Genomic DNA, 11,237 nt, shown 5'->3' with positions numbered 1-11,237 from the left:
AATTCATCCCTCTTTCTCCTTGATCTTGTGTTGGTTAATTAGAGGTAATCTATTTTGGTTACATCTCATAAGGGTTGATTCTAATTTAACCTCACCGTGTTCACGAAAGAAGAAAAACAATCAAAAGGGAGAAATTCGTTTTTCTTCGCCTACATCAGGTCAGTTCACTATTTCGAGGATTCCCGGAGATTGAACCGTCGGATCGTCGCGATTTTTGGACAGTAGCTTTTAGACACATTCTTCCACGTTTCTACCGAAGGGATCGTCGTTCGGAGGTCTGGAAGGTCTTTTTCGAATAGGGATAGATTGGTAAACAGTTTACATCTCTTTGAAGTTGTGGGCACTTCGTTTGCAACGGTAGATTGATCATCGAAAGGTATATCTTCTTATCCCTCTTTATATGAAATAACAATTAACGGATCCTATGGTTAAAAAGGAAGTAGGCTAAAATTTTTATATTTCCGCTGCTATACCTTAGCCCTATTTCCAACACCTTGTGCAAGGGATGAAGTGCAACGTCATTGTTGATAGTGGTAGCCAAGAGAACATAATTAGTGACACCGCGACCAAGAGGTTTCGGTTAAACATTGTGGCACAACCTAGTCCGTATAGTGTGGGATGGATCAAGAACGTAGGGGAGATGAAAGTCACCCAAAGATGTAGGGTACCTTTTGAGATTGGGGAGTACCAGACGTCGTGGAGATGGACGCGTGCCACCTCCTCTTGGGACGCCCTTGGCAATTTAATGGAGATGCAACTCATGCCGGGCGGAGGAACACCTATCGGTTTTTGAAGGATGGGGTTCGATATATGCTCACACCAATTATAGGGGAAACAAAGGCTAAAAGAAAGTCTACTTTGATTGTTTGTCCTACTCACAAGTCGTTTATCAACAAGTGTGAGGAAAGCCAAATAGTCTATGTAGTGATGGTAAAGGCTAGTATTCCATCGAATGGGGTAGGAAGTGAAGAAGGAGAGGTTCTAAAGGACGTGGGGAGGTTACTTAATGAGTTCCAGGATGTCTTTCTGGAAGAGTTACCCCATGGATTGCCACCCCTAAGGAACATTCAACACTACATCGATCCACTACTGGGAAAACCCCATTTAAGGTTGTGTATACGAAGGCACCTAACCACTCACTCGATTTAGGAGATGTGCTGAAAGGGGAGAAGAAGAGTGTGGCAGCCCAACACTTGGCTAACGAGTATCACCAAATGCATCAAGAGGTGAAGCATCAAATTGAGGAGAAGAATAGCAAGATCAAAGCCAAAGTCGATGAGCACTAGAAAGATATTCAGTTTGAGGTTGAGGATGTATTTGAGTAAGGAAAGGCTTGTGCACGCACCGAGTAGCAAATTAAGACCGAGGAAATATGGACCATACAAAGTGGTCATGAAGATCAACACTAATGCATACCATATAGCCCTTCCTAATTGGCTTGGAAAGATTTCACCCTTTTTTAATGTGCAAGATTTAAGCTTGTGGAAGCTAGAGGGAACGTTACCTACAAAGGGACGTGAGATGGAGTCCAACTCTTTGAGGGAATGAGAGAATGGTGAGGGCATCTTTAGCTCGAGTGACCAGGAGTCAAATCACGTGGAGCGTGGGCTCAATGTTCGTGAAGGAGGGAGAGACAAAGCTAAGGAGAACCAAGTCCAGGACCCCATCCACGCGAAGCATGCGTTAGAACAAGCGGAGCATGGAAGAGCTGATCCAAGCGATGAGGAAATTCCAGTTAGAGGTGATGGAGGCCAGGAGGTTGAAACCGTGGAGCGTTGAAATCCACGCAGAGCGTGGGACATAACACGCGTAGCATGGATCCGTTTAATGAAGACTTCCTTCCCAAGTTCTTGAGGAAGGGGACAAGTGATGTCACCTCCTATTTATTGTTTTGTCACTATGTCCTATTTACCATACTGCCACCTCTTTATTTGTTTCCTTAAATTACCCCTAACACGTCTAGTTGTAACCCTAGTCTATCCTTTTGGTCTTTTCTCATCCACTAGATGTAGGTATAAAAGGATCTTATTTTTTATTGAAAGACAACTTTATGAATATAAAAACTTTAGCCTCCATTGAAGCTTGTATTTTTATCTTTTTGGTTTACTCAACCTTCAAGTTTAGCTTGAGAAGATTGCATTTTTTGTCGGTTTACGATTAAAATCGTTCACATCGATTTAATCTACGTCAATTCCATATGTTCTGAAATATAGGAAATGGATAAAATTGACTAATTTTTTTAAACTCCACTAAAATTAATATCAAACTCATCGAAAAGTTAAATTAAAATTAAAAATGTTAAGTTAGCATGTTTTTACGTTGAATGCACTATTCCAAGAATTTTCTTTTCTTGTAAGTTTACTCCACTCCAGTCTCTTCAATTTACTTTCAATTCTTAGCTTATTTATCATCAATTCAATTTCTTTTGGCCCATTATTATTTCAACTAATCTTGTTTCGTAGAATTAATTATGAGTTTGAAGTTTTTATACCCTTTCGACTTTAACACAACATTGATTTAGTTTAAGAAATCAAATTAACAACTTTTGAAGTTTTCCCGCAAACTCTATGGGAAAACAAAAAGGTGAAACACCTTTTTTGTGTTTTTCAGAGATTTATCATCCTCAACAATAGTGTTCGGTCATGTTTTTTATTATTTAATTTCAGTAACAATCAATTCAGTTCAGTAGCTATTAGAGTATAGTAGAGTTACTTTATATATAAGGGCATTCTTATAATTACTTGTAAATAATATAAAATCATTTGGTAATTATCCTATCCTCATGTAATAGTATAAATAGATGTAAATACTTATTAATAAATAAAAAAATATTATTTACTTTACCATTGTTCATATGGTATCAGAGCAGAATTTTTTTTTTTTTTTTTTGTCTCTTACTCTCTCATAAACTTCTAAGTAATTTAGAAGATCTATTATGAAATTTCACCTATTTTCAGAATCGAATAAACAAATAGCCAATACCTAATCTAATCCAATAACTGTTCTCTATGCTCTCTCCTGTTTACGCCGCTTGGGAAATCGTCTTTTTCCCCTTTCTCGATATGTCTGGGAAATCGATTCCCTATCCCTGCAATCCCTGCACTTTGCGACTTCTTCCTCTGGATTTCTTGTAATCTGCTGTTCGGACTTCTCTCTTCGAACTGTACATATGGTTTTCTTCCATCTGCTGCATTCTTCATCGATTCTTTTTTCTCTACTGCTGCGCCTTCATTTGCGAAGTATTTCCTGGTTTTTCATCTGCTGTGTTTTCTTTTTCATTTGCTGCGTGTTTCATCTGCTGCGTCTTTCTCCTGTCATTTCTTCATAGGTGTTGGGTGTTCTCCCTGAAGTTTTGATTCGGTTGTCCTGGTTCTTCACTTGGATTTTTACTCGGTATTCTTCATCTATTGGTCGATTATCTCTTATTACTGGTCTGGCTGAAATGGCTGAAGCATGCTTCATTAATTTTAAAGTTGATTCTCTTTCGTATTAATCTTCTCCAATTTAGACGATTCTGTTCTTCTTAGTTATCATCCGGACTTCGACTTCGATCGGTATTGTAGTGTTTGGTTATCTCTTCATCCAATTTATCATCTGGAATTCGATCGATGTTTATTGCAACCAGGTTCTCTCTTCATCTGGATTCTGTTCTTCCGCGTATGGTGGTTGATACGAGTTCTTCCTCTATTCTCAATTACTTTCACTTCCTGCAGTGGCTAAGTCTCTCAGTGCTCATCCTTCCATTCGTCCTCGATCTCTAACATCTCTCATAAGGTACACCGTTCTACCTTTTCAGACACTATTTCGTCTCCCATGCCGATAAATAACCGAAATAATGTGCATTTGGATGAACCTTTCACATATCCATGTTATTCTTCGCCTGTTCAAGGCGATTACAATCCACAGCTTATTCAAGGGGCTTACAATCTATCTCTACTGCTTAGTACAACTGATAATATATATTTGTCAAACCTTTCTGGTTTTGCTGGTATATCTACTATTTCTGATTTACATGTTAATTCTGATGATGTTCATTCTATCTATTTTTCCAAATCTACTGCTTTTACTATTTGGATTATAGATACGGGTGCATTGCACATGACTAATCAGTTTAGTCTTTTTTACATTTGTTAATGCCATTAATTCACATAATTTGACTGAAGGTTCTAAATATAAAATTGCACATGTTGGATCTATTAATATACATTATGAGTTTATCCTTTAGAACGTTTTACATATTCCTACCTTTACTCACAACTTGTTATCAGTTGGGAGATTAATTCATGATTCTAATTTTTCCTATTTTTTGCCTGATTCAAGACTCGTATTCTGATCATACTATTGTTGTTGGCTTCTTTCGAAGCTACTGCTCAATCTCTTGATAAATATGTTTGTCATAAGATTGCTACTGTTCCTTCCATTTCACATGCTTTATCGTAATTTTTCATCCAATGCTATCTCAACTACTTTACCTTTTCAGTTGATACATATGAATCTTTGGGGACCTTATAAATTAGCTACTCTAACGTCCATTGTTGATGATTACTAATGTACTATTGAACATATTAGTTCAATTAATGTAGGGCCTAATACAATCAAATTCACGGTATTGACTATACTGAGAGTTTTTCTCTCGTTGCTAAGATTGTTACCGTTCGGTTGCTAAGGTTTTTCTCTTGTCCTGATATCGGTTTCGTGGTTCAAAAACTTAGTCAGTTCATGATCACACCTTGTACTCATCATCTCGACACCGTGTTTTATCTTCTTCGGTATCTTAAGGGTACCCTTCATTATGGTTTGTTTTATAGTGCTTCCGCTAATCTTCACCTTACCACCTATTGTGATGCTGACTCGGGTCGTTGTAAAACATCTCGTCGTTCTATTAGTGGTTTTTGCATTTTTCTTGGCACTTAATTAATATCCTGTAAGGCTAGAAGGCAACTCACTCACATTTCCACTAAACTTCAACTTGCTGATTTTTTTAGTAAACCGCTATCCGCTCATTCTCTTCAATTTTTTCTTCTCAAGATGGGTCTTGTTTCATCACAACCTCCATCTTGAAGGGGGGTATTAGAGTATAGTAGAGTTACTTTATATATAAGGGCATTCTTGTAATTATTTGTAAATAATATAAGATCATTTGGTAATTATCCTACCCTCATGTAATAGTATAAATAGATGTAAATACTTATTAATAAATAAGATGTATTATTTACTTTACCATTGTTCACAGTAGCAATCAGTTCAGTTCAGAATTTTCAGTTCTACCATTCAGTAATTTATCATTATTTATTATAATTATTACTCCCTCCATTCTCAAATAAGTGTCATTCTCTTCAATTTTTTCTTCTCAAGATGGGTCTTGTTTCATCACAACCTCCATCTTGAAGGGGGGTATTAGAGTATAGTAGAGTTACTTTATATATAAGGGCATTCTTGTAATTATTTGTAAATAATATAAGATCATTTGGTAATTATCCTACCCTCATGTAATAGTATAAATAGATGTAAATACTTATTAATAAATAAGATGTATTATTTACTTTACCATTGTTCACAGTAGCAATCAGTTCAGTTCAGAATTTTCAGTTCTACCATTCAGTAATTTATCATTATTTATTATAATTATTACTCCCTCCATTCTCAAATAAGTGTCGTTTTAGAATTTTCACACAAATTAAGAAACGCAATTAATAAATTTATATGGATTAACTAAATAAAAATTCTCTCCTATAATGGTTGGAGAAAAAACTTTAAAAGCTTAAAAAACACATAAATCAAGACAAATTTTAAATGCTTAGACCAAAAAACTATACTAAATTTCATTGAAAAACGAAAACGACACTTAAAAAGGAACAAAAACAATTATCTAAAACGACACTTATTTGAGAACGAATGGAGTATTATTTATATATAATTTAGTATTATTGTTTTATATATATATATATATATATATATATATATATATATATATATATATATATATATATATATATATATATAATTTATTATGTTTTTTTAGATATAAATTGGGACGAGACAGAACTTGGGCGGGGTGAGCACCCATGACCCAAGAACTGCCAAACCCGCATATATTAATAAAAGAAAAAAGTGAGTGTTTGAACAAGAGAAGAGGAAGGAAAACTGCAAGTGTAAAATACTACAAATGTCATCATTGATAAACCTGTAGCAAAAAACAGGAGCTGAAGGCCACCAATTGATCACTGATGAAGAGACTCCAAACTTTACCAATGCATCAGCAACTCTATTTCCTTCCCTAAAGATGTGTGAAAAGAGTTCATCCTAGAGCAAATGCTGAGACAATGCAACCACTCTTGTCGAATACTCCAAGGAACATCCATGGAACGATGACTAAGCAGATTAACTACGTACATTGAGTCTGACTCAACTCAAAGCTGATGTCAATTTTTCTCTCAAGCAAGTTCAATTGCGAAAATAACGGCTCTCGATTAAGTCATATAAGCAAAAGAAGGAGGGGTAGAAAAAGCAAAACAACTTTTGGAAAAGCCTCGATAGTTGCGAAAAATACCTCCCGCTCCTGCCTCGCCAGGTGTGCCAAAAGCAGAGCCGTCCATATTTATTATAATTATAATTATCTATATATAATTTGTTATTATTTATCTATAATTTATATTACTTATTATAATTATAATTATAATTATTTATAAATAATTTATTATATATTATATATTAATTTATCAATTTTTATTTTTATTATAATTATTTATATATAATTTATGTTTTATCATATTATATATATATATATATATATATATATATATATATATATATATATATATATATAATTTATCATTACTTATTATAAAGATAATTATTTGGTACAACTTGTTTGCAAATTTTATGAGAAGTAAATAAATATTATATCAATATGTTTATGTTACAAATATTATATCAATATGTTTATGTTACAATGTTCTAAAAAAATTAACTGTCATAACTACATTTTAATTGTTTTTAATCATCTCCGTTAACTTCGTCATCATCATCTTCTTCATTCTCCGCTCCCACTTCATTCTTCACTAGACGTGATTAAGTAGGCTTTAAATTGTATGTAAATTTATGTATGTATATAATTTGTATTTTTAGTTAAAATTAGACTCATTTTTATTTAATTTCATAGGTTTTTATCGAGTCCAGCTTTTATTTTATATTCAATTTAGTTTTATCTTTAATAATATATATTTTTTGTAGGGAATAATATATTTATTTATTATTGTTATTATTATTATTATTAGAACCATTATTATTATTATAAGCTATTAATATCTAATATTATCATTAAAATTATTTTAAAGTCTAATATCATTATTAGTGTTAAGTTTAGTAACATTCAGTCAAATTCAGTAACATTCAGTTAAATTCAGTAGCATCCAGTTAAATTCAGTAGCATTCATTTCAATATTCAGTAGTATTTAGTTCTGTTCAGAACAGAGCCTTCCTCTTTCGATTCATATCGTATATCAATTCAACCACAGACTTCTCTATCATCATTAGAATTAGTATAAGTAAAAGATTCCTCATTTTTAAAATGAGTACTAAAATCCAATTTATTCTCACTTTTAATCATTTTGAAAAAACCATATAAAAATGAATAGTGGATACAAAAAGAAACGATAAAAGGCAAGAGAAACAAATATCTAATATAAAAAACATGGGTAAAATACATACATGGTGTACAACCTTATCCCAAATCACACTTTGGTATACAACCAAAATTTTATCACATTAAACCGTACGAGCTTCAGGTGACTTCCCGCTAAAGTGTACAACCGGTTTTTATGACCGGTCAATGCTGGTCAACTATACCACGTCAGCATTTTTAATTTTAGAATTAAAAAAAAGTGGGACCCACTCTTTATGGAATGACTAATATAGCCTTATTCCTCATAAAATTACTAAAATAGCCTCATCTTCTTCCTTCATTTCCTCTCTCTAATGTCTACTCTCTCACTCCTCTCTCTACCATTTCTCTCACTCCTCTCTCTACAAACCTAAAATTAAAATTAGCCCTAATTCCTCTCTAACTTGGGACTTTTAATGAAGAAGATGAAGTCCTAGAAATAAAAAAGGAACTTAAGCTGAAGAAATCTGCTGTGGATGAATTGAATTCAGCAGTGAGTTCTTTAACATTTGCGAGGGATGAATCTAACAGGAAGCTTGCTGCTTCTCAGGCAGAGTACAATGCTTTGAAGTCATCCTCCGAACAGGCGGTTTCTGCGAATGCAAAGCTGTTGAGAGAAATAGAAGACAAAATTGACCAACTAGAGGCAAAGCTTGAGCGTGCTCTTAATGAAGTGAGTGGAAACCAAGGAATCATCACAATGTTAACCCAAGAAAGAGAAGATTTGAGGAAGGTGCTTGAAGCAGAAGTGAACCAAGTAATGAATTTGAAACATGAACTTCAAAGCACTCGGGAAGCTCTTGAGAAGTTTAGAAACGAGGCGTCTGATCTTGCAAAAGAACTTGAACAGTCACAACCGATAAATACAAGGCGAACGATTCCGAACACGTGGAGATCATTCAAGGAATTAAACCAGGAGATGCGTTGCCTGGCCTGAGAAGCTAAGCCGACGTTGCCGAGGCGGCAAGGAAAGTCGGATTCGCAGCTTGGCGTTACCGTTGTTGCAGCCGTGGTGGTGGAGGTTGAAGATGGGGAGGATTTCTTACTGGAGATGCGTTGTAGTAATTCGTAGAGAGGATTGAGAGAAGACTTAGAGAGAGATGAGAGAGAGATGTTGAAGGAAGAAAATGAGGGTATTTTAGTCATTTCATAAAGAGTGGGTCCCACTTTTTTTAATTCTACAATTAAAAATGCTGATGTGGCATAGTTGACCAGCATTGACCGGTCCCAAAAACCGGTTGTATACTTTAGTGGGAGGTTACCTGAAGCTCGTTCGGTTTAGTGTAACAAAATTTTGATTGTACACCAAAATGTGATTTGGAGTAAAGGTTGTACAGCACGTATGTAATTTACAAAAAAAAAAAAAAAAAAAAAAGACACCCAAAGAAACTCAAATAGAAGAAAATAAGGGAAAATGAAAAAGTCAAAAGAGAAGACAACACAATACAATCCAAGATCATGCGAATAAAATACAAAACATAAAAAATAAAATGTGAAAAATAATTTTTTTTCAAAAACAGACATGTATAAAAAAAAAAGAGGAGAGTTAAGCAGTGAAATATATCCTTTTAAAACTAATTTATGTGAACAGAGGCTCTAGACTTATTCCAATTAGGTATGCATAGCATTCATAGTTTAATATATATACAAAATTAAAGTCCTTTATTAGTTCAGTAATTACCTAAGGTTCAGACGATAAAATTGAAATGTTATCAATTGGTAGGATTAGAAATAAAGTGAAGCTAAGAGTATTCAATAATTGTAAAGAATGATGAGCTAGCCATCAAAGAAATGCATTGAAAAAGGGAAATGATGTAGGGGTTTCTCTTAAAAGAACAAAATGATGTAAAAAATAAATAAATAAACAGCACTAATGTTGAGGAAAAGCATGAGTCATTATCCATATATATATATACACATACATAATGAATAGAAGGAATGATTAATTAAATATAAATAAGGTCAGCGATAGACAAGGGCTCCTTCCTCGGATTACAACTATAAAACATACATCCATGAAAACAATAAGAATAAGAGATTGGTATTATCGATCCAATAATAAAAAAGAATGTGGAAGAAGATTCATCCAGCTGAAAGAGAAAGAGAAAATTATGTATTAACAGTTTGGAAAAGAGCGAGCATAAGCTTTCAAGGTACAGATGGTTTTACTGTGTTTGATCCGAATGGAAAAATGGTATATAGAGTTGATAACTATTCAAGGAAGAATCCTAATGTTGTTCTTATGGACGGAGTTGGCAATGCTCTCCTCACTTTCAAACCTCAGATGAGGATGCATTACCAATGGAACGCATATCAAGAAGATGATGCTACCAATACCAAAGTGTTTTCAATGAGGAGGAAAGCATCATCAGCAGAGATCTTTATGATGAGGAAAGAATCTCCATCTCCATCTCCTGATTTCTTGATTGAGGGTTCTTTCAGGGCTCCAGATTGCAAGATTAAGTCTTCTAATGGACAAGTTGTTGCAATCATGTCTAGGAAAAGAGTTAACAACACTACTCTTTTGCTCACTGACGATGTCTTTACCCTCCTCATTCAACCTGCTTTTGATCCTAAACTTGTTATGGCCTTTCTTATTATTTTAGATCGGATTACCAATCTTCCTTTTTCCCCTTTCTTCTGTTCACATTTTTGTTGATTAATAACAAATCATGTAACAGGATTAATAACTTTTTTTATCTTTTTTATATTCTTTTTTTCATTATTGGCTATTCAACTGTGTATGTTGTTGTTTCAGGTATGTATGTGTACATATGAATGTTTTATCTCTACTAGTCTATCCTTCAAAAGATTTGAATGTGTATGTCTATGTTTTTCTACTTGATCACAAGCTCTTTTTTCCTCATTCAATTCTGCTAATTCCAGACTTATTGAATACTACGATCATGGCTCCATTTAAGGATATATCAGTATTTTAACAAGTTGGTGTAAATGTGATAATGGCTCCATTTATGAGTATTAAGTTGGAAGTGTTTCAGATCACATTATTTGGATTCAAATGACAAAGGCAACGTTTTTTTATACGGCTTCCTTAGAATCCTATCTCTCTTATTTTAGCCAGACACACTACTAGACCTAAAAGAAAACTAACCTGGTTGGCAGATTTTGTTACAAACCAGGTTGTAGATGATTCATATGTTTACTTATACTCCTTATCACAAGGCCTTTTATTCAATACAATGCAAGAAGAGACATCAATCAAACATGGACTCTTGTTCCTTACCAGTTCATAAGAAAGCCATTACATTAGAGTAAAATACAAAGCTAATGGAGTAGCCAGTGGATATAATTAAGAGTTTGGGGTTGATTATACGGAGAGTTTTTCTCTTGTCAACAAAATAGTTACTCTAAGAATCTTTCTAGCAGTGGCAGCACCTAAGTAATGTCCAATTCAATAATACTTACATGGGCATATAGAAGATGAGCTCTATATGGATCCTCCACAAAGCTTCTAAAGGTCATGTCTAAGAGCTTGCCAGCAGACAATGGAATAAAGTTTTTAGTTCCACGCTGCTTGAAATTGGTTTTAAGAAATCAATTCATGATCATTGCC

At 34.1% G+C, this 11,237-nt stretch overlaps 1 protein-coding gene across 1 annotated transcript; it reads left to right on the top strand.

The window, feature by feature from the left end:
• Positions 1 to 9,712: 9,712 nt before the first annotated feature.
• On the top strand, positions 9,713 to 10,409 carry LOC136205213 (protein LURP-one-related 12-like). The gene has a single exon (XM_065995716.1). It carries the CDS (start codon positions 9,732 to 9,734, stop codon positions 10,320 to 10,322), a length of 591 nt encoding a protein of 196 aa, XP_065851788.1. The 5' UTR covers positions 9,713 to 9,731; the 3' UTR covers positions 10,323 to 10,409.
• The last annotated feature ends 828 nt before the right edge of the window (positions 10,410 to 11,237 follow it).

The sequence above is a fragment of the Euphorbia lathyris genome, chromosome 9, assembly GCF_963576675.1.
Source record: "Euphorbia lathyris chromosome 9, ddEupLath1.1, whole genome shotgun sequence".
Taxonomy (NCBI): Eukaryota; Viridiplantae; Streptophyta; class Magnoliopsida; order Malpighiales; family Euphorbiaceae; genus Euphorbia; species Euphorbia lathyris.
The sequence above is the reverse complement of the archived record's forward strand: the minus strand, read 5'-3'. Positions and strand labels throughout refer to the sequence as shown.